Source organism: Callospermophilus lateralis, chromosome 8, assembly GCF_048772815.1.
Source record: "Callospermophilus lateralis isolate mCalLat2 chromosome 8, mCalLat2.hap1, whole genome shotgun sequence".
NCBI lineage: Eukaryota > Metazoa > Chordata > Mammalia > Rodentia > Sciuridae > Callospermophilus > Callospermophilus lateralis.
Window position 1 is genome coordinate 55,448,645 of NC_135312.1, and position 27,123 is coordinate 55,475,767.

A 27,123-nucleotide genomic window follows, 5' to 3' on the forward strand; every position below is an offset into this window, starting at 1 on the left:
CCAACCTAGTACAGAGCTGAGTAAGTAAATCAGCAGGTTTCAAAAACATATGACTAAAAGAGATCTTTTGCTATACAATTAATGTCATGGTCCTGATTTAAAGAAAATGGAACAAACTCATGAAGTTTTTGAGAAGAGTTTTGCCACTAAAGTACAGTAATGACTTAAAGAAATATATGATTAAACTTAAATCCTGCAGGCCCTCAATCTATACCAACTGCAGGCGGTGACAAAAGTGTTACAGTTTCTAGGGGTATCATACTCTCCAATACTACTGTACTTCAGACAGGGTCAAGAAACGTTAATAAACAGGTAAAAACATCTAAAGAACAAAGCCAAGACACAGAGGACAATTAAAAGAACATTCCCTTCACAGAGCAAAATTAGTTTAAAAAGGAATTTGCTAGGGTAAAGTCATCACAACTTCTGCCCAAAAGGATTTCATTATTAACAAGAACCAATCATTGTTGCACATTTCCTATTCTCTTTTTTAAAGGAGCTTTTGTTATAGTTATCCCATTCCTACTCTTCACTATACAATAGATTAAGAAAGATTATAGATTAATAAACTGAATTAAGAAAAAGGTATAAGAATTAATGTACTTGATTTTCACCTTCAGTTCTTCTATTAATGAAATGGAATTCTGAATTGATTCTCTTGATAAAAATGTTGTATAGCCAGATTTGAATCCAATGATCAAGAATAAAAGTTTAATTTAGAGATGTAAATCTGAGTCAGGGGAATAGATAACTGAACAACAGAGGACTAAATAAAATCATCCAGTGGAGACCAGAAACATGACAGGGGAAAAAAAGATAGTGGGGAGATGAGGTACTTAAAAAAAAAAAAAAAAAAAATCAAAGAATATATAGTGAAACCCTAAGAATAAGCAAGAAAATCAACAAGAGGCAGCTAGTAAAGGAAAAACAGAAGAAATAGTATTATAAAAGCAAAGAAGTAAGGATTTTTAATAAGCAAGGGTTGGTCAATTGTTACTGAAAAAGTAGATGATGAATGGACACAATAACTCAACACTACAAGCAAAAAAGAAATCCAAGTATCTTTAAGAAACAAAATACTGAAGTATCAAAAGAAACTTTCTAAAAATTTTTAAATACTGGGTGAACAAAGTCTCTGTAAATCATAAAACAATAAAATTTACCAAAAAAAAATATTGCCCAAATTGTGAAAGCAATATAAACCAAAAATATATGCAATGAGTAACACCATAAAGCATTAATACCCATAAATATAAACACCACCAATTAATGACTAAGAAAAAGACTGCCCCAGTAGAATAATTGGTGAAGAACAAAACAGGAAAATTTCAAAAAGAAATCCAAATGAACAATAAATATAAAAATTCACCCACTTTAACAGTAATTGTCAAAGTAAAAAGACAACAAAATACAATCCTTTGTCTAAAGAATTTTTTTAAAACCAAGAAAACTGATTATATCTAGGAGCATTCTCAAACTTGTGACACAGTAACACTTGAGGTTGGTGAACAAATCTAATACGTGTATATCCTCTGGCCCAGTCCAACAATTTCATTTCCAGAGACCCATCCCAAAGAAATACTTTTGTATTCAAAAACAAATGCAAAAGTATGTTTGTTTCAGCCCTATATTTGTAATAGTAGCATATAAAAACAATCTAAATGTCCACCCACACAAAAAGATATAAATTATGAATATTCATACTATAGAACATTCAGTACAAATGTGAATATCAAATTCCAAGGTACTCTCAGACAGACAGACACACACACACACACACACACACACACACACACACACTCTCCCCCCCAAAAAGAAACTAGAAGATTTGATTATGAACCAAGTTGTTAACAGCATTTAATCTGAGATTTACTACAAAAATTTAAGTATGAATGTATTCTTTAGTTTCTTTAAGTAAATAATCACTATTTGAAGTCTCCAACTGATGTTTGAATAATACTCAAAGAAACTTTCAGCAAAAGTTTTAAGTAACAATTCTGCTCTTAATGATAAATATTTGATGTATATCAAGGAAAAAATGAAAAGACAAATTACAGAAAATGATTAATTCTAGACAGCAATATTTTGGGTGTTTTTTTCCTACTTTTTAGAGGTTTTTATCAAATTTTCTACAAATACATATGTTTTTACAAGTACATGTAATATATAACTAGTGATGTTTAATAATATAAAACACTGTATTTGAAATCTAATTTAAAAGATTATTTTCCACCTTACCCAGTCCCGTAATTCTATTTCTCTTATTTTAATAGATCTCTATGTGCAGCAATCACCAAATATATTGATACATGTACCCCTTTGCTACTAGAAAATCTTCAGGGTAAAATTATACTGAATAACTCCTAAATGTAATTTAGTTGTCAAGGACACTCTGGAAAAAATGGTACATATGGCTCTCATCCTAAATACCATAAATTGCTAAGTTACACTGAAAACTAACACAGACTTCCAAATAAAGTGACTATACATGATCAACATCATCTACATAGTTGATTAGTAGTTTCATCTCAATAAGAATTTAAATTTTATGAATCTAGGAAAAACACCTTTTGTTCAAATCCATAAATATCCCTAGCTGATTGTGGGAGATCTCAACAATGCTTGATAAACATAGTTTAAAAAGTATGCTAATAGTAGTAATTATCTCCTTGTGAGGTGAACAGGGAGCCTACAACCTGGGAACAAATTTTTATCCCTCACACATCAGATAGAGCTCTAATCTCTAGAGTATACAAAGAACTCAAAAAGTTAAACAACAAAAAAAATAAATAACCCAATCAACAAATGGGCCAAGGACCTGAACAGACACTTCTCAGAAGAGGATATATAATCAATCAACAAATACATGAAAAAATGCTCACCATCTCTAGCAATCAGAGAAATGCAAATTGAAACTACTCTAAGATACCATCTCACTCCAATAAGAATGGCAGCCATTATGAAGTCAAACAACAATAAGTGCTGGCGAGGATACTGGTGGGACTGCAAATTGGTGCAGCCAATTTGGAAAGCAAATGGAGATTTCTTGGAAAGCTGGGAATGGAACCACCATTTGACCCAGCTATTCCCCTTCTCAGACTATACCCAAAAGACCTAAAAAGAGCATATTAGAGGAACACAGCCACAATTCATAATAGCTAGACTGTGGAACCAACCTAGATGCCATTCAATAGATGAATGGATAAAAAAAAATGTGACATTATTACACAATGGAATATTACTCAGCACTAAAAAATAACAAGATCATGGCATTTGCAGGGAAATGGATGGCATTAGAGCAGATTATGCTAAGTGAAGTTAGCCAATCCCTAAAAAACAAATGCCGAATGTCTTCTCTGATATAAGGGGGTGACTCAAAATGGGATAGGGAGGAAGAGCATGAGAAGAAAATTACCACTAAATAGGGAAGAGAGGTGGGAGGGAAAAGGAAGGAGACGGGGAATTGCACGGAAGATGGAAGGAGACCCTCATCGTTATACAGAATACAGGTATGATGTTGTGAGGAGAAAAAAAAAAAGTGTGTCGCATTAGATAGGGTAGAGAGATGTGATGGGAGGGGAGGGGAGGGGAAAGGGGGACAGGAAGGGCAGCAGAATAGACATTATTATTGCTGTATGTATATAGGTGACTGTATGACCAATGTGATTCTGCAACCTGTACAATCAGAAAAATGAGAAATTAGACCCCATTTGATTCAAATGTATGAATTGTCAAGATCATTGTACTGTCATGTGTAACTAATAAAAAAATAATAAAATAAAATAAAAAGAGGGCCAATATCTCCAAATACAAAAAAAAAAAATCATACAGAAAACTAAATGCTATCACTGTGCAAAGTTCCCTTTGAGGTAAATTTTACTAACTACAACATGTATAAATTCATTTAACTTGTACACATTTAACACATGCAATGATTTTAAATAGAGTTAATTTTATCGTATTCACTGGGAAAGAAATGGCTGAGACTATTAGATATTGAAAAAAGCCACACACATAGGAGACACTAAATAAATGGCAAATAATAGAATTAACTCCTCCATTTCATCTCACACTAATAAGACCTCTACTAGAAACTTTGCAACAGGACTATTTTCATTATTAATTCCATATAAAAGCAAGAGAAACAGAACACAGACAGAGACAATAATAGGGTCAAAGGCGGAAATGGAAAGTGACCTAATAAGACATGAACAAGAAGAATTCCTTTTATTTTCAAGTTTCAAGCTTAGGGTGACAGAAAGTGGTAAAGGAGATCATATTCCCAAGTTAATGCACACGTATTCTAAATTCAAAATTAATAAAATCAATCTCTCCACAGATTCCTCTGAAATATTTTTCAATCAAATGTTTTTAAACTATTTAGGAGATGGATCCAGGAGGAACATGGGTGAAGCTTCATGATTGAGCACATGTTTAGCAGGCACAAGGCTCTTGAGTTCAACCTGCAGCAACAGCAGAGGAATTAATTTTAGGACAGGTTTTTATTTCTTCATGTTGGTTTTTACTTTTCTATTCCTCTATTTTACAGGGGTATAAAAGATAAATTTAGACCATCTACGTCTTTGGGGAAGGTGGAAGACGGGACACAAAATTCTCTGCTGGAGATGCATAGCTATTAATTACTTCCATAAATATGCTACCCCTAGGTCTGTAATTCTAAATAATCAAGAAATGAAAAATGTACTTGTTTATTTTCAAAATAACACTATCTGACACACCTCAGTATTTTTCCCATAACTCAATTTGAGTAATTTATTAATTTGAATATTAAGTAATAAGCAATAAGAAATCTAATCAGGTAAAATCTGCAGTCCTCTTTAATGGTAGATTCCATCCTTAAACCCTCCAATCATTTGAATATTTTCACATTTCCTTGTTTTAGTCATCACTTTCATAGTACAATAACAAGAAACATATATAATCTATTTTGTGTAGATACATCATAGCATTATTTAAAATAAGAATTATGATTTCGGTTATCTCTAGTACATTTTTTAACCTCACTCTACATCATACTAATCTTTACCCCAAAAAAAACATGCTGTATTTCAGACCATTTACCCTAAACAGCACATTTCCTAACTCTGATTCATAAAAACTTGTTTAACATTTTCAAGTTATTCTCAATAATAATGTTGTCTACTTCCACCAGCACAATTCAGTATATCTGAAAGCACCAAGATTTTACTATATCTAATTATTTACAAAGACACTCAATAATACTGATTCCAATAGGACCTAAAGGACTCTGATCTTCACATTTTTCCTTCAAAACTCTGGTTTTATCTCTTAATAGATAAAGTATAACTATATTGCTCCAAAATTCCACCTCACCACATGACTAAAAATAGTTTAAAAAAAAAAAAAAAAAGTAGTTAAGCATCCTAAATCAGGAAGAGTATTTTGTTTCTGGGTTGCAAATGGATAGACACACCTCTACCAGACAGGTAAGGTTTAAGGGTCCACTGTAAAAAAACTGCAACCAAATACTCTTACCTTAAGATGTAAAGTTCCAAATAATTCCCACAGTAAGTGGGTAATAAAGGAATACTTATGAAATATTCTTACTTCATACATCTGACCTTCATGAAAAGCAAGACTTATGTAACAGCACTGTACAACAGGAGACATAAATATAAGGAAGACGGGTTTCTGCCTCCAGATCTGACACCTGTGGCACACTAGATATAAACTGCTTCATCAACTAAAGGGCTGAAGATTTAAAAGAGTAGGCTAAGGGCTCTCTTATCAGAAAGAACTGATAAATCTTCAATTTACTTCTTCACAAACAGGTCTTCTCTATTAACACATTACCTTCTTAAAAGCAGTTTCTAAACTTTAAACAATCCAAATAAATTGCTGCCAGATTCTCTACTATCTCAGCTGTGAGAATGCTTCAAAATAACAAGGTAGTAGATCTCTCTGGGTGTCTAATAAAAGATCTCCACACATACTATGGAACTGGTGGGAAAGAAAGGAAAAAAAAAAAATCCTTATAAGCACTTCAACAAAATCTTGTTATTCATCCTAACCAGAGTTAAAATTCCTGTTTTAAAGGGGACTTTTTTTATTATTATTATTTTAGTTTAGTAAGAAAAGATTATTTTGAGAAGTAAAAATCTTGAGAGGCAGGGAGAAGTAATAATCTCAGGGAGGGTAGTTTTCATTTTGTTAATAATTGTTAGCCACATGTTTTAGGAAATGGGTATATTTATCTGTACTTTTTTCTATTCCCCCCCCTTTTTTAATGTATTTTTCAGAACAAGAAAAGGAAAGAAAGATTTGGGGTAGCCAGTCTGTGTAAGGTGGTTATCTTGCTGCCAAAAAAATATATTCCCCTATGTACTATCTGAACTTTTTTGAACACTATCAGAAAATGTTAATATTAGTGATGCTGCCACTCTATCAAACAGCATGCTACAGCATGTGAATAAGTGAGTGAATAAATAAATGAACAAGCATGCTTTGATTCAAAAAGATCCAGGTTAAGTGTCTTCTGACACTTATTACCTTTCATGTTTTTTAAAATATTTTTTAGTTGTTGAAGGACCTTTATTTTATTTACTTATTTATTTGTGGTGCTGAGAATCAAACCCAGTGCTTCACACACACGAGGTAAGCGCTCTACCACTAAGCTATGACTCCAGCCCCACCTTTCATGTTTTTAAAATCTGAATAATCTAAGGGACTTACTTATCAGGCATTCAGCAATCAATGCCTATTAGTTTGACTGATTTTCTCTTTAATACATAGGGGAAAAAAACAGAAGTATGAGAATTAAAAAATTGAAAGATGCTGAAATCCAAACCTCTGCTATTCAGAGTTCCCAGATCCAAGAAAACCAAAAGTTCTACCCCTCTCTAGGTTTCCAAAATGAATTCTGGATCTTCCCTAGGTACTAAGTATTCACTGATAATGTTTTTTTTGTTTTGTTTTGTTTTTTTATGAACTACTACACTGAAGCAGGATAGGAAACAAATAGTGAAAACAAAAACTACTGCCTCAAAGAGCTTAACATGTGGTTTACAAATACTGCTATATTCATTCATAAATGAAACTAGGGAACATGCAAGTTTCTCTGGGATGGCTAATTTGGAGTTCTATACTTTTCTTTTTTTAATATTTATTTTTCAAATGTAGTTGGACACAATACCTTTATTTTATTTATTTATTTATTTATTTATTTATTAATTATGTGGTGCTGAGAATCAAACCCAGCTCCTTGCACATGCTAGGCAAGCACTCTACCACTGAGCCACAACCCATCCCCATTCTATGCATTTTGACATTAAAAAACAAACAGAAGACTGTGAAATAAATCGAACAGTAATTTTGAAATATTTTCTTATTTCTCCTCTATTCTCAACCCTCTCTATTATGTCTATAAACAGATTTTTCCTAGCCTTGCAAATCCTTTTAATACTAAGTCAGTACTAATTCATTTACTTGTCCCCCTTGTCTGAAATTTCTCACTAGGTTGGAATTCTGATCAAATCCTACTGTATTTACATTTTATGCATCTTTAACAAAAGTATTACTTCTGAAAATAAAGCCCTAACTTTTTAAGACCAAATTTTTCCCACTTTGAATTTTGCTTTAAAAAACACTGATGTCATTCAATCACATTAAAAAATTCATTCAGTAGAAGGTAATGTTATTTTGAAAATGAAGTATAAGCCCTTCAACATCTGCTTTGCAATATTTGAGTAAGAAATTTAATTTAGCCCACTAACTTCAAAAGAAAAGGATTGTGGCTTTTATGTTGGGAAATATATTTCTCTTTTCCATACTGGTCAATCACCCACTGAAAGCCAAAAAATTATGCATTTTCAGTTTTTGATCTAAAGTCTTGTCAAATAGAAGGGGAACAGGAAATGGAGAGCTCTTGGCCTTATACTTTCGTTCCCAGCTCTATTTGAAATATACACATTATATAAGATGTGATTATCCTACTCTAAAATACTTAAGGAAAAATCCAATTCTCAAAAACCTACTCTAATGTTTAATAAGAATTATACTCAGGTTCTTCAACATTTAAATAAATCTCTTATTAAATTGTCTCTTCTTTCCTCCCAGTTTTCTTTTTAGCAGATAAAAAGAATACCTATCATTTTTTCATAACTAACCAGTATATTTTTGTTAAACACACTTATCCTTCACTTTTTCAGGTTAAATACTGCAAAAATATAAACTTTCATATCTAATCTTTTGATGATTTTCACTAGGATTAGCTCAAAATCAAGTTATCCACATTTTTTAATTGTGTTGCCTACAACAATGAAGTAGGGGGGAAAAAAACACATAAAACTTTTAAATACTATGATTCTAGCCACAAGACTTACTAACTCCAGAAAGTTAAACTTCTGCTAACATGTCAGGAAACAGTGATCAAAAGAAAACCATTGCACAATTCAACCAACTAGCCTATGGTGTACAATAACCATGTGGTTTATTTCTTTGCCTTGATCAAAGAATGGAGGCAAGTGCAACAATACAAACTATATAATCTTTTGTCTGCTCCTTCCTTATCATGTGTATGAACAGATTTTTTTTTTTATTGGCTGCATTTTCTTACACATTTTTCCTGGCTCATCTTCATAACAAATACAAATCAATTGTTTATACCACTGGCAGAAGACAGTACAAAGCATACTGAAAACAAAGCAACACTCCCCTAGTTGGTCAAAATCAACATATACCATTTCTATTTTTCAAGGAAAACACACCTGATCAACAAAATTAACATCTACAAACTTACAGTCCTTCATGAAAGAAGTTATTAGGACACATTCCAATGGACAAAACTATGTAGGAACGTTGAGTTTGCAGCACACTATTCCTGCAAGTATTACATTCAAGCATCATGACCTCATTCCAAACCAGAGCTTGATATTTGCTGGAAAATTTTAAATCTTAATAAAATATCACAGCTATTTTGCTCATTGCTACATAAATGGGTTAGCTTCCAATTCAGTGCCTATGTTTTTGAAAACAGACAGAAGAGAGATACAACAGAATAAAATTATTTGAAAGTGCACTAATCTGAGCCTTTAAAAAACTGATTTCCACTTACCACCCACAACCAGTTTCCTCTAAATCTTTCTGTCCTCATTTTTAAAATAAAGAGGCTGGGATAATTTTTTTCTAAAATGCTTCTCCACTTATGAGAATAATCATAAAATTGAATGATTCACACCTTTCTCTTCATTACTTCAAATGCAGCGTGAACACACTATCCTGAAACATTCCATTAGGCCAATATAAAATATATAAATGCAAACCTATCCTCAGAATCCAATAGGCCAAACAAACAATAGTAGGGAGTGTCCATCTTTTTAATATAATTTATGTATATTAAATTCCAACTCTACCTACATAACTTCATCCACTCTGAGGTTTAAAAAAAAAAAAAAAAAATCTGATGAAGTCTCAAAACACTTTAAAAAGATACTTCTCTATTTGACCAGAACCTGTATGCAATAAATGCAATGTTCAGAAAACCAGCCTTCCACCAAGCTCTATGTTTGTGGAAAAGAATAAGTGTTACTTCAAGATAATTAAGTTGTTCTCTTAGAACTAAGTTTTAATCAACTTTTAAAGCTGTTTTCTTCCGCCACCTTCTTTCTCCAGATTAAGATTTCTCAAACTTCTATTTCATGGGGAGACAAAAGAGTTATAAAAGAGTTGATAACAACTAAGGCTGACTCTTAGTTGATCAGTATGGTATGTTTTACTGAGCTTTTGGTTTATAAGCCGTTCTTTGAAGAATAAGATCCTGCAACGCCGCCTGTCTGTGGACCCAGGAAAAATTATAAACAGTTATTATGAAACCAGATCACTAGGACAAATCAAGAGGCCTTTCTATTTCAACTCACTACAACCAAGCCTCGTTGCAAAACACACTGTTTGCTGCCCCTTATTATTTGAAAAATAATAGGTCCCAGCTTAATTCTTTCCACTAAGGAAGCACCTGACGATATATGTGTATGTATAGGTAAGGATCAAATACATTTTTCATCCACTGAGTTATTAAAAATGTGTAAGGATAGAAGATAAGTTCATCTAAAATCCTTGAGATCTTAAGAAGCGAAGGTTACTTCAGCAGCCACAATGGTTATGAAAAAAAAACCTGCAGCACAACAGTATGGAAAAGTACAGCCTATCACGTGTCTTCCACACCAAACACTTAACTCCAAGTCCATTGACAATCTTAGGGTCCCTCCAAAACTGTTCCCCTCCACCTCACAACTGGAAGAAATCTATCAACCTCCTCCTAGGGTTCCCAGAGAGACTCATCTACCTATTATCTTACTCCTCCCGTTTTAGCTCCGCCCCCGCCTCAGGAATAAGTGGCCCTACTGGCCCCAGGCAGACCACCCTTCTCCGGGGTGTGCAAATGGGGAGTCTAACTAATTTTCTCCATCCTTACCGTGTTAACCATCCCAGATAACAGGCTGTTCACGAACTCTGGGGTCCTCCCACCCCCACGTGTCAGCTACCCTCCCCCACGTTCCCACACCTCACAATTTAGGCCGAGGAAAGAAAAGGGGCAGTTGAAAGCCTAGACCCCAAGATAGACCAACCTAGAACAATCTGTCCCACCGCAAGTCCCCTCCCACCTTCGGCCCCAAACCTTTACAGTCCCTTCCTCCCTCCTTCCTTTGAAACCAGGCCCTTGCCTCAGAAACCTCCTCTTCCTCGTCGTCGTCGTCCTCTTCTTCCTCGCTGTTGTTGCTGCTGGTGCCGCCGCCGCCACCTCCTCCTCCACCGCCGCCTCCGCCGCCGCCGCTGTTGTCGCTGTCGCTGCTGCTTTCGCTGCTGCTGGGGGGTCGGCAAGTCCGGTTACGTTTGGCCTTGTGGTGTTGCTGCTGCGGCGGCTTCTTCTTCAGGAGCAGGTCGCAGACTCGCACCATCCCACGAGGAGACGAAGCCGAGGGAGCCCCGCTGCCGCCGCCAACGCTGCCGCCGACCTCCGCCGCCGCCGCGGGGGGGCCCGCCACCGCCGCCACCGCCGGGGGGCTCCCTTCTCCCTCAGCCGCCGCCACCGCCACCGGAACCGTCGCCTTCTCCATCCCCAGGGAAAGAGGGAGGGCGCGGACGGAGGAGGGGCCTGGGGGCTACGCTCTACCGCGACTTCGGCCGCACCGGGGCCGACACAGCGTTTGGTGCCGCCTCCGCCGCCACCGCCTCGGTCACCTCTACTGCCGCCGCCGCTGCCGCCGCCGCTCCGCCAGCTCTCACCTCGTCTCGCGATACTAAGGGCGGGGAGCCTGACGATGGGAGGGAGGGAGCGTGAGGGAGCAAGGCGCGGGAGGGGGGGGTGCCGAAGCGTAGAGGGAGACTGATGTCGAGGGACCCAGAGGAAGGGAAACTAAAAAGACGCAAGGGAAGTGTGCCCGGGATTGCTTCCGATGGGAACGGCAAGGCAGAGCCGAGGTCGCGGTTTCCGCCTGAGTGCCCACGAGCGCCGGGATTTCTTCTCTTTCCCCGCTACTTCCCCCACACACAGCCCTCCCTTCTTCCTTCCTGGCTAGTGATTAGAACGCAGCCGCAGGCGGAAGCGCAAGTGACGCCATCAGCCGTCGCCTAAGCGGTAGCGCGCGGGTGGCCAAAAATCGAAAGGGAGATTTCGAGGGCCGGACCCGGACCGCGCGGGCGCGCAGTTGCGGGGCGTGAGGGCGGGCCTCCAGAATGCGAGCCGAGTGCGGAAGCGCGGTACCTACACTTTGTTAGCAGTTAGCGGGGTCCGCCAGATCCGGGAGGTGGGGCCTCGTTCTGGACCTGTTGTGTGGAGTTTTAGTCTGGCCATTTTTTTTCCGCCGCCAAATCCGGAATTAGGGCTCTGGATCTTGGGAGGTGGCTTTGAGTAAGAAAAAGAACCTCTCTTGCCTAAGTTGAAGTCTTGGATCAGAGACTTCCTGGACCTGAGGAACCTATTACATTACACATGTAATAACACATGTGTAATGTGAAAACAGTAGATTAGGCGATGTGTAAGATCATTACAACTCAAAGAGGAGAAAAGATGTGAGATCTGTGCCGGAGTTTGCAGACGATTGTCTCTAATCTAGCTGTTCCACTTCTAACCAGCACAACTTTTATCTGTGAAGCGAGCGTCATAAGTAATCATGTTTGTCTCCATACATGTCTTTGAAAGAATATTACTGTCGGGATTCTGAGATCATGTTTAAGTGACTGGAGAACTTGCCGAAATTTTGAAATGATAGTGTAGCTTATTGAACTCAGAATTATCCATTTCTGTTCTAGTACGAGTATAGTGGCATAAGGAAAATGAAGCAAACATCAAAGACAGACGTACTGGCACAAGATAAAAAGTGTGTCTCAACTGACATAGTTGCCATTTTAAGACTGCTAAGTTTAGCCAAGCGTGCCTGAATTTTTTTTCATAGCATTTTTCTTTTTAGCACTAGCATGCCATATGAAATGTGGGCAGTTGCCAGTACTTTACAGAGTACCACAGCAGAATTGGCGATGACTAAATCAATTCATTCAAGCAGAAATTCATCATGTGCCTACTGTGTGCGTTACTCGTGAAATCAAAGTCTCTTTCCAGGGGCTTTACAGTATAATAAGTGCTATAATAAGTATGTGTACAAAGTGCTCACCATCTGCCTATTCCTCTCTGCAGCGTTTTGTGAGTTCCAGTGTAGAACAAAAAACTACATTGTGTATCTTACCACTACATATTTAGGGTCTGTAATTTCAGGTTGATCCCTTCCATTTTATTTTTCCTTCAGCACCTTTGTCTCCTTTCCTCTTGAATACTTTTTTGCAGTCTTTTAATCCCAAACAAATTTCATTATATGACATCACACTTCACAGGAAGATTGAGGCAATTAAGCACAGATTCCTTCAATTTTCCAAATGCTCGAAATTTCCTGATCTTTTCACCAGTATCAGAGATATGAGAAACTTATTTTTCTTATGCAAGATTAACTCTCCATCCATATTCTAGTTCCAGTTCCTGTCTTTCTGATCTATTTGTTTGTTTGTTTATGCAGTGCTGAGGATTGAATCCAGGGCATCAAGGACAGTAGGCAAGCTCTCTCCCACTGAGCTGCATCCCTAGTCATTTTATTGAGACAGGATCTCACTAAGTTGCCCAAGCTGGCCTTGAACTTGTGATCCTCCTGCCTCAGGCTCCCAGATAGCTGAGATTACAGATGTGTGCCACCATGCCCCCAACTTCCATTTCTATTTCTGTCTTCAGTTCACCACAAATGCTGATTCCTTATCCTTATGTAATTTTCATTGTATTTCCTTCATAATAAAACTTTCTTTAAAAAGTATTCTATTTCCAGTGTCTTGTTATCTGAAATTGGCTCATCAGCCCTCTGCAGTCAAGCTTCTGTACCTACCTTCTATACTATCCAAAGTGATCTCTTTAAAGTAGTTCTTTTTTTTGTTTCTTTTTTTTTTTTTTTGCGGGGGCAGGGGGGGGGGTGTAATCAGGGATTGAAGCAGAGGCACCTAACCACTGAGCCACATCCCCAGCCCTTTTTTATATTTTGTTTAGAGACAGGATCTCGATGAGTTGCTTAGAGCCTGGAAGAAAATGAATTTTTTTTCTTTGTGTAGTAGGGAAATAATGATCCTGTTGGGACTAGTAGAATAAGATCAAAATTATTACAATGGATGAGGCCCCTGGAGTGACTTTCGGTTATCTAGTATTTTTTGTTTGTTTTCCTTTTAGAACATTGAGGAAGAAACTGACTATACATTCTTGAGACTTATTTCTTCTTCCTGGGCACACACCTAAACTAAATTTTACAGTTCCTTGTTATCATGACCATGTGGTTGATTTCTAGCTAATGAAATATGAATAGAAATGATATGTTCATTTTCAGAATTAAATGAAGTCCCCCTGTCCTCCCTCTTTCTCCATCAGCTTCTTGTCAGTGAGCATGATGACCCTGAGGACCATATGTTGGGTATTCCAGAGTTAGAAGAGCAACCCCAATTAGAAACACCCCCTTGTGGACTAACTGTAAGGAAAAAAATGAGATTTGAAAAGTATATGTTACAGGAGCTGAAATGACCATAACTTATCAAGAAATTGGTACCAGAATTTGAGTCCTGCCAAGACAATAACATAAAATATGTTACCTTGGCTTAACAATGATACAGCAAGAAGTAGAGAAACTAATTTAGAGGCTAGAAGAAGACCCCTATTTGAAATGAAAAGTAATTGGTAAAACTGTCATGTGGAGTAATTGAAAGGCAGATTACCTATTTGTTGAGAATAAATCTAGAGGAAATGGTTGAAAAGATTAAAAATAATAGTGTGTGTTAGATTTTACATTTTTTCTATTTAGCAAAGTTTTATTGTAAAGTGAAACTCCAAAAATAATTTGCAGAAATGAAGGTGGGTGGAAGGATTGGAAAAACTTTCTAGACCTAAACACCTAAAACAGTAAAAGAAAAGAAAAGAAAGAAATAGTACAATTTCCTTACGATTTAGTCCTGCAAGAAAGATTAGATCAAGGATTTGGTTGTCCCATCCAAACCCTTATGTCAAATGACCTCAAGGTAGCCATAGTAAAGTTCTAGGAAAACTGGCATGATGTAAGGAAGCAAAGCAGTAAATCAGGCTTGAGAATTATATAAGAAAGAACTTTGTAGTATTTACCTGAAGAAAATAAACCAGAAGCCCCATTTAAAAAAATTTTTTTTAGTTGTAGTTGAACACAATGCGTTTTTTAAATTTATTTTTATGTGGTGCTAAGGATCAAACCCAGCACCTCCTACGTGCTAGGCGAGTGTTCTACTGCTGAGCCACAACCCCAGCCCAAAAGCCCCATTTTTGAAAGAATTTTATTACTAAATAAACTGTGAAACTGGCTCATATATAATTGTTCAAGTGTTAAAACAGTGGGGCAACTGTTTAACCCCATAAGTGGGAAGTAGAATGTAAGAGTTCAACAGCTAGCTCCACAATACCCTAGAGGATGTGACCCTGGGGAATAATGGACAAAGAAGATATTTCAGAGGTTGGTATCAGGCCCTGCAAAATAATAGACAAGAGCATTCTTCCCCAAGACTAGAGTTGGGATCACACCAAAACTGACTCCACTCTCAGAAGACATGTATTATAAAATGCTTATTTAGTATTTCACTATTATTGTGCATCAGTATTGCACAAGGTCTCTTATGTTTCTCTTTTCCAAATGAGGGAACATATTATAATTACCCTTTCCTGATCTACCCCTGTCATTGGGTTTGCCAAAATAATTTGTATTTTTAGTTCATAGATCACATCTACACTTAATGAATAGGGTTGCACATTATTTGAAAATCAGACTTTGAGCCTGATCCAATGATTGGAGAGAACTTTAGGATTTTCTCTCTACAGGAATATGTCCTTTATGTTGAAAAAGAGGTACAATACGCATTTAGATCAGAACAATTGAGTCTCACAGATACTAGATTCTTCTGAGCACATAATTATAGTTCCCAGCCTCTCTTACAAATAGGAGTATGTCTGGATTAGGTGAGCCAATTAGGTTCCAACCAGTGGAATGTAAACAGAAGTAATAAGTTCCTATTTCAGTGCTGGACCATGAAAACATCACATGAACAGTTTTTCAGCATCTCCCCTCACCCCTCCAATTTGAGGCAAGTGAATACATTTGCATTGGAAGCCATGTGTCAAAGATAGTCAAGCCACAAGATGAAAGACTGGTTTCCTAAAAAATAATTAATTCATTTAAAAGACTGATTTCTAGAATTTCCACATGGAGGATATCTTCTTGCTATAGGAATGCTCTTTGTATATCAATTTATATGTATTCCTTTGTGGCTGAACCACTAGCATTTGAGATTTTATTCTAACTAATATAGACCGGTCCCTCTTTCCCAGGAGCATTTATCCATTGCCTAACACTAACTCCGGTATCACATGGGTAAGCCCATAATTCAGGCTGGCCAAATACCCTATTCTTCAGTCATAGTGATTAGGCCAGGAATGGGCAGATTAATAAAACAAAATTAACCAGTATCACCATTTTGGCTAACAATGTTGACAAAGAAGCACCTAACTAGAATAAAGTAAAAACTCAAACTGCCTCTGACTTTTGGTTATGACGTAGAGTGAGCCTGTCTAAAAATTAGATCATTTCAGCAAAGCAGGCAGTCTCATCGATATTACAAAAGGGACAAGAATCCAGGATCTGAGACATATTTCCTTGCTCTCAGAGTTAAAACCTCAGGATGTAAGGAATAGATATTGCCAAGAAGACTTGGAAATTCGAAAATGAAGCTCCTGGCTTGTGGAGATTATGTAACATAGACACCTACCATCAAGTAGAAATGAGAGAATAATGTGTTAAAGCAGAACCACTCCCACTCCTGAATCTTCTTGGATTACAATATGTAAAAGGGGATGCAAAATTCTGTAAGAGGCATGTAAATTTGGTTCATGATAAGCACCCAATTGCTTACCAATAACATGCCAGAGGATATTCACAAAATTAAGAACCCATCACTTGAGAACACATCAATATTCCCAAGTTCTGAGGTAAAAACAGAGGGAAACAATTATACTTTGAGAGAATAATTTGAAAGATAAGTCACAAGCACCTAGAAAGCAAGCAGACCAGGTGCCTCTTCAGCAATGCCATAAAGATGAGAAACCCCTGCAAAGGAACTCCCACTAAGCCCCACCTTCTAAAGGTTTAAACCACTGCAATGAGGACCAAGTCTCTGACATATGAAACTTGGTTAGGATTCTCAGACTTTATCCTAACTATAGCACTCCACCATGGATATCTAGTCAAATACCTTCTTTAGAGAAATTGACTTTATTAAGACAGAGTTTTGTTGATTACTTAATTGCCAGATTTATTTTTCAGCTCCTACCTTACTTGACCCTTCTAGTATTTGACATCAGTTATTGCATTTTCCCAAGGAATCCCAATAAAATAATTCCCCTCTGTGTTGCCTAGTTTTCCAACGATTCAAGAAATAAGGGCATAAATGGGGGCTAAACCTTCATTTTATTAGTGGTAAAAATAAGTTAGCTAATGTTGTCTACTTGTATCATTAATAAGAGTGTGAAAACCAAATAGGCCTGTCAACTATCTCCAGAATTAGTTAAATTTATGCATCAAATTTCTAGTAGTGCTTGACTAGATACCACAAAGGGATTGTATAGAGAAAGACCCAGAAGTATTTGAGGTCCCTACCCAGGAAGCAGAAACATTCAAGATGTTTTTCCTACTAGTATCACTGACTAGTTCTTACTTGAAATCCATTTTTCCTAGTTATAGTTTTATTTCTCTAATTCCTCATATTTTCTTATAGGTCTTTCTTCTACCTGGTTCTTAAACTTCAGGAGTTCCCTCCTAAGTCAGACTTTTGCACTATTTTATTTTACACTCCCAGGGTAATCTCATTTAGTTTCAGTTTCAGTAACCATGTTTAAGTCTAATGATTCCATAAGTTTTATTTCCAGCCAATATAAATCCAGAACTATCAAGGGAAATTACCATGTATCATGTTTCCTTAACCTTTTTGCTCCAACCTAATCAACTAATATTACCAAATCCTGTTTGTTCCACATCCTAGTATTTATTTACTTTTTTCCCCATAACCACTCCTTAATTTTGCCTTTACCATCTTTCACTCATACTATACCCTAATCTATTTCCCAGCCTCTGATCCTGTTCTTCTCCATTGTACCTTCCCATTGCCAACTGAATTACTCTTATCTACCTTGTAAAAATCATTCATTTCTGAATACAAAAACAATATATTTTCCATTGTAAAACATTAAAAAATACAAAAAGTACACCCACAAGAACACATAATTCCATCAACCAAGGAGAACCACTATTGACATTTTAGCACAACCTTTATGCTACTTTCTCTGTATATTCTAAGCAAAATGAGAATGCCACTAGCAGACTTTATATATATATATATATATATATATATATATATATATATATATATATTTTTTTTTTTTTTTTAATTTTCTTATGGCATTAAATGTCATTTATAATGTCATTTGTAATGAATATATCAATTTATTTCAGACAAATGTTGTCCTATACCTGAATCTGGCATATACACATGCTATATTTTGTCATCATGACATTTCAAAGTTGTTAGAATTTTGAATGCCTTATGCATGGCATGGCTTTGTTCAATTCCTCAATCTCCCCCACTTTCTATTATCTTATGCCTATTCTTATTTTTGTCATATGTGTTTATTTTTTTTCTTATTGTTGTTTGTGTGTGTGTTTTAATTTTGGACATTTGAGTTGAAAAATTACAATTAACCCAAGATAAAGATGAATTTTAATTCATTCATTTTGTATTTGTTGCATACATGCTATGTGCCTGGCACTGTGTTAGGTAAGAACATCTTTAGCAAAGCATATTTCCTTGTCCTTTGAAACTAATACTAGTCTAGTGTGAGAGGCACATACATGAAATTACTGCTACAAGGGAAACTAGAACTAGGAAATTTTATTTTGGGGAGTGAGCCTTCCCTGAGGTTAAGGAAAGTGGAAAAATAATCACACTTTGAGAGAACAGATAAAGACATATCAACAATGAACCTTTCTTTAAACAGAGATCTATAGTAGGAAGTAATTAGGAGAAAAAATAAAGTAGAGAAGAATATTCCTAGCCAAGGGGTGTATATGTGCAAAAGATCTTTTTAAAGAAGGCATCAAACTATGTCAAAAGAGCTGAAACAGAAAGTGACTGAAAAAATATTTGTAGGATGGGGGGTGGAAATGTAAACAGAAGACAAGATTTTTTTATGGCTTGTGGACCATGCTAAGGATTTTAGCATAGATGTTGATATGGAATTTATCTTTGTCTAAATTTTAGTCCCTGACAACCCTAGTCCTTTCCCTAAAAAAAAAATCCTTCTCTTTTTAGTCACTCACTTTTTATATGACATGATTTTGTGATTCCCTTTACATTTTGATCACAGTTTTCTAAAATTAATTATTTTCTTAGTCCACTGTTCTGCAACTTAGAGGCAACCAAGTTAACAGTGAAGTTGAGGACTAGGAAAATGACAATCTAACACAAGGTATAAATAACCGCCGGGCACTTTAAAACTGAATTGCTCCATAAAAAATTTCAAAAAAGTTAAATGTTTGGATAGTGTATTTTCATGTTAAATTTCTTTTGCTCTAAGTTTTATTTAGGTTAAAATTAAAATCACCATTATATTTCTGCATGTACTTCTAGGTTGGGTAAAAAGGGGAATAAAGGAATGGGAAAATTGGATAGCAAAGAAAGCCAATCTGATAATAAAATAGTCCCAGGATAATCTACAATAAAATAATGTGCACTAAGTATTTGTAATTAACAAATAAGCTACCTATGGTTAAGTTTTTTTTTTTTTTATATGGTTAAGTTTGGTGTTCCATTTTATGTTTGTTAGTTCGGCAATTGTTGCCCTTGTTGTTTAGAAGACAAAGTGTTTATTGCATAAAACTCCTATGCAGAGATCTGTAAGTTCCTGAATTTTGTAACTTTCAACTTGAACACCAAGAGAAACATTTTCAGGGTTTAGATTTACAGTAAGTTAGAATAACAATATTAAAAGTTAGAACAATTACTGGCTTGTATCTTTCCCAAGACAAATTGAGTCAATTGGAAAGTTGGTGAGTGATCTGATGACATCAGGATTAATCAAGGAGTCCCAAGGAAATCTTTCATTCATGTATTTATTGATTATTCCACAAATATTAAATACCAAACTGTATGCTCTACACTATTTAGGGCACTGGGTATAACTTATTTAAAAATGCATAGTCATGAATGCATTATGTGCAAGCCATAGTTAGTATAATATACCCTGAAATACAGAAGGTCACCCAGAGACTTCCTGGAACCTACAATATGCAAATATTTTTTATCAACACTTTAGAAAATAAAGTATAAGTAAGCTTTGATATTTTCACATAAAACGATGAGTTTTAAAAAGCAGGTAGAATTTCTAGCCTGACATAGAAAAGAACTTAGAGGTTGCTACTCCATCCTAATAGCAAGAAAAAGCTGACCAAGTCAATAACTCTTTTTAGAATATCAGAAGAGTGAATTCACAGGGAAATTTTTTTACCCCAAATTGGAGAGACAGATAAGCAACCAAGTAACAGTGAAGCTGAGGGCTACATAGAACCATTATTTGACTGAAGCAGAAACCTCTGTGGGAACCAGTGCTGGGGTAGGAAAACCAGAACTGTATCTGATGAACTGCTTGAGGATCAATGTGGACAAGCTGGAGAGTGGAAAACTCCAGGGCAATTCAGTTATAGGTGGGTTCTACACTTTTGTGCATTTAACTTCCCTGAGCATTATCAGGTTCTTATCATCATTAATATTAGAAAAAAATTCCTTCATGCTTCCAGCCAGGGTATGCAAGGTAGGGACCATTTTGAAATATAACAGCGCATTCTGTTTTTAACACGGTTTGCCCTCAAGAGAAACTGTCTTCCTACAGCCTAACCTGCTGAGGTTTTATCAAAGCCTAACTGACCTGGGGGATGGAAAATATCCAGGTGGTTCTGGGCTTCCATGCGCTGAAGGGAAATATTAAACTCCTAACCCCTCTACTCATCCTGTCCCAAATAATAAGGAAGCAACCTGAAAAACTGGTGACAGTCACAATGCAGAGCTGCAGCCTCACTGGAAAACTGAAAATTGATCATAGGACTGTAGAATGTTTCCCTTCCCCTGTCTTACCATTATGTTAATGCAATTTCTTTCACTAAGTGCATCATGTCCATCTTAACAACAACAACAACAACAAAAATCACAAGGCATATTAAAAGACAAAGTACCTTAAAATAACAAGATTTGGCAGAAAGTTTTCTGATTGTAGCTACTATAGTATGATTTTTTCACCTAAAAGCTCTAACAACAAAGGAGCTAGATGGTTTTGAAGCTAGATGCTTTAGCAATAAAAACGTTAGTGTCTACCTTCCTGATCTTGGCAGGAACAGCAGCTCTTCTAGTGACCATATTCTGAGATGTGACTTGGAGTAGTCTGGGAGCTCATCTAAAATCCAATTCATCTGCTCAACAAAATAATTCTGTAAACCATTCAATGTCTTATAATATACCCATTTCTGTTTGAACAAGAGTGTATTCTATTCTCTATAACCTTTCACCAATAGAGTGGTACCAGATTTGCCTACAGACAATATTTTCTCAATATTTTCTGGCTGTGCTTATAGAAGCAAAAATCTTTTTTAGCAATAGTAGGTTTAACCCAGGAAATCTATGTTATTTAAATGATCACTTTGATCACTTAGAATACAGTAACTACTGAATGGAAGGCTTGAGCAAACCACATGGCAACAATGAGAAAGAAATAGGAGGTTTCTAGAATGGTCTGTTCACTTTTAACTGAACCAGAAAAAGAAAAGAAAGAGAAAGAAAGCAAAAAGCTTAAGTGAAGCTTTACCATGACAAACTCAGCATTCAAATTCCTGACTCCAGGCATGATGAGAAATTCAGGGAATTTCTGTAATTACCCTAAGTGGAGGTCTTACATCTTTTCAGTCTAGAACAACACTACTTGAAAACAAGATGCAGATTCTGATCTCCAAATTATAGAATTAAAAATAAGGAATTTCTAAGGGCTAGGGTCATGGCTCAGAGGTAGAGCACTCGCCTAGCATGTGCAAGGCCCTGGGTTTGATCCTCAGCACCACATAAAAATAAATAAATAAAATAAAGGTATTGTGTCCAACCATAGCTAAAAAAATAATAAATAAATAAATAAGGAATTTCTCTTCTACTTTCAGTTTATGAGAGTTTCTATCATATATGGTTTTTGTATTTTCAAAACTTTACCTGTATAGATTAAGAGAATCATAACATTTTTCTTAGTTTGTTATTGCAGTGAATTATAATGATTGACTGTTGAATAGTAAATCAACTTTGCATTCCTAAAATAAACCCCACTTGGTGGTGATGTATTATCCTTTTGTGTATTTTTATATTTGATTTGCTAAGCTTTTGTTAGAAATTTTTCCCTGTATGTTTATGGAATATGCCGGTATGTAGTTTTTGCTTCTTATAATATCATGATTTGATTTGGGTATCAAGTAATTCTTCCTTACTGAACAAGTTGGAAGTGTTCCCTCCTTATCAATTTCTGGAAGTTTGTATTGAATTGGTATTGTTTCTTGCTTCAATGTTTGGTGGAATTTATCAGCGAATACTTATGTGACTACTGTTTACTTTGTGAGAAAGTTTTTAAATGTAATTTAATTTCTTTAATAACTAAAGAATTATTTAGGTTACCTATTTCTTTTTTAGTGAGACTTGACAGTTTGTGTTTTTCAAAGAATTTGTCTAGTTTATGTCCTTTATTTCTGATAATACTATTTGAAATATGTTTTATATTATATTAATATAATCTCCCCAGTTTTTTCCCTCCAGTTTTCTTATGGTTAATATCAGTATATTATATTTTTTCTGCTCCTTTAACTTTCAATCTATATGTTAGGTATAGTTGAGTCTTGCTTTTTTATTTATTTGTTTATTTATTTTTGGTACTGAGGATTGAACCCAGGCACACTCTATCACTGAGCTATTGCTCCAGCCTTTCTATTTTTTAAACAGAGTCTCTCTAAATTGCCGGGGTTGGCCTCAAACTTGTGTACATTCTGCCTTAGCTTCCTGAGTTGCTAGGATTACAAGCACACATCACTGTTCAGGGTGTGTCTTGCTTTTTAAAATTCCATATTTTAATCTCTAGGTTTTAAAATACAGAATTTAGACTGTTTACATTTAATGTGATTATTAATATGTTTGGGTTTAATTCTATCTTGATATTTGTTTTCTATTTGTTCCATTTGTTCTTTGTTATCCTTTTCCTTTTTTTTCCCTTTTCATTTGGAACAACTATGTAATTTTTATTCCATTTTATTTTCTTTGTTGGATTATTAGTGATAATTCTTTATAACTCACAATAAAAGCTTATAAGAGCTAGGGTTGTGTCTCAGTGATAGAATGCTTTCCCAGCATGTGTGAGGCACTGGGTTCAATCCTTAGCATCACATAAAAATAAATAAATACATAAATAAGATAAAGATATTTAAAAAAAGGTTATAAAATTTTGTTGTTGATTTAGGGTTTATCTTATACATCATTACTACTTTCTACCTTTAAGTGATATATTGCTCAATATATACCATAAGAACCATACAGCAGAATAATTCTATTTTCTCTTCCTAGATTTTGCCATATTTATCCTACTTTTACTTTCTACATATTTTAAAAACTCCACAGTGCATTATTATTACTGTATTTATTGTTTCTTTAAAGAGCCAACTATCTTTTAAAGACATTTAAATAAAAACCATTTCTCTATTTGCCCATAGTGTTACCATTTCTGTGCTCTTTATTATTTTATGTGGCTTTAGGCTTCCATTTGTTTGCTTGTTTGTTTGGGGGGGGTTTTGTTTTTGTTTAGCTTGAAAGACTTCCTTTACCATTTCTTGTAGTGCAGAACCACTGATAATGAATTCTTTCAGCTTTTTTCTATGTCTGAAAAACTTCTTCCCTCTTATCTATATTTCTGAAGGATATTTTCACTGAGCAAAATATTTTAAGTTGATAGGGATTTTGTTCTTTTAGAATATTGTTCCACTACCTTCTTGTTTGCATTGCTTCTGATGAGAAATTAACTCTTTAGTTTTATTGCATCAAATATTTTTTCCTGTGGTTGATTTAAGATTTGCTCTTTATTAGTAGTTCTATGAAATTTTTTTTTTGTTAATTTATGTTACTCAACATTCATTCTAGGGTTAAATCTTTCCAGTGAGGCAAGATGTTTTAAAATATCCTGTTTCATATCTTCTAAACTGAGATTTCCTACTCTGTTGAGAACAGGTGCTATTCCTGACCTTGTTTGTGATCCACATGTTCTATTTCTTCTAATCCTTCTTCCCCATTTCTGGATAATTTCCTCACATGTATACTCTCATCAGTACTCAAATGACCATTCAAGAAGCACTCATATAGATCTCTGTAGTTTTTTCTCTGCAGTTTTCCTTTTTTCTGGGACTCTGCACTGCCAACTCTAGCCTCTTTAACTTCTTTAGATTCCCACCTACTTCTCCTCAACTCAAAGCTGGGTTTTCTTTTCCTACACTGTAGCCTAGAAATTTCTTCCAAACAATTTTTTGGGGTTATGATATATCTCATCTCATTTGTTTTATTCTCATCTAACAGGGACCATTGCTCTTCATTGCTGATATTCAATGTTTTGGAAGTTATTGTTTTATACATTCATCCATTTTTTTCCTATTTGTTTCAGTCAGAAAGATAAATCCAATTTTTACTTACTCATTTGACCAGGGACAAAAGTCCCTACTGACTTTTTAAAGAACATAGTTCTTTTTTTTTTTTTTTTTTTTTTTTAGCTGTAGTTGGACAAATACCTTTATTTTTATTTGTTTTTATTTTTATGTGGTGCTAAGGACTGAACCCAGTGGAACACAATTCTTTTTATATAATGCTTCTCATTAAACTTGTCAATGTGTTTTCACTGTTCTTAATATAAAGTTTATAATATTTAGTAAGGTCTTCAAAACTTACTGACCACTTGTTCATCTTAATGCCATAATTCCTTTATTTTGGTTACTCAAGGCTTCCTTCAGTTGCCCAAACTCTGTAAACACTTCTCCCTGTCCTACCCTAGGTTTCACCCCATACTTTGTGCTCCCTCTTTCACATAGTTGCTCATACCTATTGTTCAGAATTTGCCTTCAATGTCATTTTCACTGGGAAACAATCCTTGGCCTCCTTCCATAAATTACTCTACTAGTCAGTTTTTGGTTATGATATTGAAATGCCTGAAGCAGGCTAATTTTACAAAAAAAGTAGGTTTACTTAGCTCACAGTTTCAGAAGCTGAAAGTTCAATATCTGGCAGGTCTATCAGAGGCATTTTGGCTTCTGATGAAGGCCTCCATGGCTGCCTTACTTCATAGCAGATTGCATCACAGTAGAAGCATGTTTGGGGACAAGAGATCACATCACACACAAAACAGGAATCCAGAAAGACTCTGAGATCCCATGATTCTTGTAAGGGCAAGGCCCCAACTGACCTGTGAATGTCTCACTAGGTCCCACCTCTTAAAAGTCCTACCTCCCAATATCATCACACTAAGAATCAGGCTCCCAACACATGAAAACTTGGGAAACAAATTCAAACCATATTGAAATCATAGAATTATATTTTTTTATGATTGTGTCCATAGGCTTGGAAATGAACACTAATATTAAGAGACATTCTATGCTTCAACAGGGTGTAATGTTATTTTCTGAAGATCTTTCTAATTGTAATTTTCTATGAGATGACACAATACATACTCTTCAAAATGAATTAAAACATCATTTTGAAAAATGTCTTACCTGTTAAGACTATATATCATCTTATTAAATTTTAATGTAAACATATTGGACAGGATCCCATAGCATTAAACTTTGTAGGGTCCTTGGACTTAAGATAAACATTGCCATACACACATCCTTCATCTACAATTTGTTATTATTTGTAAATTCAGTGTTGATTAGGCATTCAGTATTATAAGCATTAGAGAGGTAATATATAATCAATACATTTATCAAGAAACTTAAGGTTTATTTAGTAAGATAAGACAAACAGAAAAACAATAAGAAACGGTCAGGTTTTTTTTTTTGTTTTCTTCTTTTTAGGTTTTTTTTTTTTTTTTTTGGTACTAGCAATTGAACCCAGGAGCAGGAGCATGCTTTTGCGCTGATCCACATTCCCAGCCCTTTTTATTTTTTATTTTGAGACAGGGTCTTACTACGTTACTGGGGGCCTCACTAAATTTCTAAGGCTGCTTTTGAACTTGTGATCCTCCTGCCTCAGCCTCCAGAGCTTCTGGGATTACAGGTGAGCACCACTACATCTAGTGGAATGGCCAATTTTTAAAAGATAATAACTAAATGCATTTTCAGTTGTATATTCTATAGATCCTGTACTTGCTACTCTGAAAGTGGGAAGGTTTAGGACAGGTTGGGTAGCCACTCAAGTTCAAGGGTCCCCAGACCCCAAAGGTAACTTAACAAGTAGGTTAGTTAATTATCTGGAGCAGCTAGAAGCAAAAGAAAGAAAAAGTTATGTACAAATAATTGCCCAAGGAAAAAAATGGAGATCAAGTGGAAGAAACTGAATTATTGTCAGATGCCAGAAGAAAAATCAGAAGTCATGAGTTGTGTCAACATAGGAATGCAATGAGAAAAAGGAGCAAGATGGCAATGAGTTTAGAGAGCTTAGCAATCTAGGTATCACCAGGATTGCCTGAACTCCCTGTTATTTCATATGGGTCATATGGTGAATATGAGAGGGATCCCAAGTCATAGAGAACTGGAGTGGAGTTCCCCCAGCTTTCACACAATCATCTGAGCTTACCTTTCAACGAAGGAAAGAGTTTCCCAGGGCTTGCCCTAGAACTTATCAATTCTTTTGGATAGGAGGCTCTATTCTAACACCATTCTTTAAACTAGCCAAACCACGCTATGGTCTCAGGCCTGCCCTGATCTGTTCATTATAATTACTTTGTACATGCCTCTTTGGTTCCAGATTTTCTCATATACTCATTTACTCCGTCTGGCTTTTGACTCTGGCTGCATTCCCAATTTATAGTTCTGCTCCTGTACTCTGTACTAAACTTTGGTATTTGGTTTTCTGTTTTTGATTCTTGATTTTCTCAAAAAAACAAAAATAAATAAAAGAAAAAAGAAAAGAAAAGAAAAGAAACAACAACAAAAACTGTACCAATGATCATTCCCACTTCACACTACTTTTATCATTCTGCAGGGATCCAACTCCCATATTTGGTCGTGAACCACTGCTTCAACCAAAACCTTACATAAGGGAGTCACATCAGTGGTTATTCATATGGTTTTTCTCCGCTAATACTGTTCTCACCAAATGAAGTGCCTGTACTAGCTATAACAATAGCAAAGTCTAGATCACTCCCTACTGTGTATTTTGATTCTGTGTCTCTGGCAGATAAAATAAGTTGCAAAGACATTAGAGTGATGTTCTAGGACCATGTGCCAAGGATCA

The 27,123-nt window shown here is 35.7% G+C and overlaps 1 protein-coding gene across 5 annotated transcripts in view; it reads right to left on the minus strand.

The window, feature by feature from the left end:
* Nucleotides 1-11,517, minus strand: part of Ankrd17 (ankyrin repeat domain 17) — a 150,091-nt gene extending 138,574 nt beyond the window's left edge. For all 5 annotated transcript variants that reach the window (XM_076864967.2, XM_076864966.2, XM_076864963.2 and 2 more), the window contains exon 1: nt 10,701-11,517. In XM_076864967.2, coding sequence (XP_076721082.1) covers nt 10,701-11,093 — 393 coding nt within the window. In that variant the 5' untranslated portion in view covers nt 11,094-11,517. The remainder of the gene's footprint in view (nt 1-10,700) is intronic.
* Nucleotides 11,518-27,123: the final 15,606 nt, after the last annotated feature.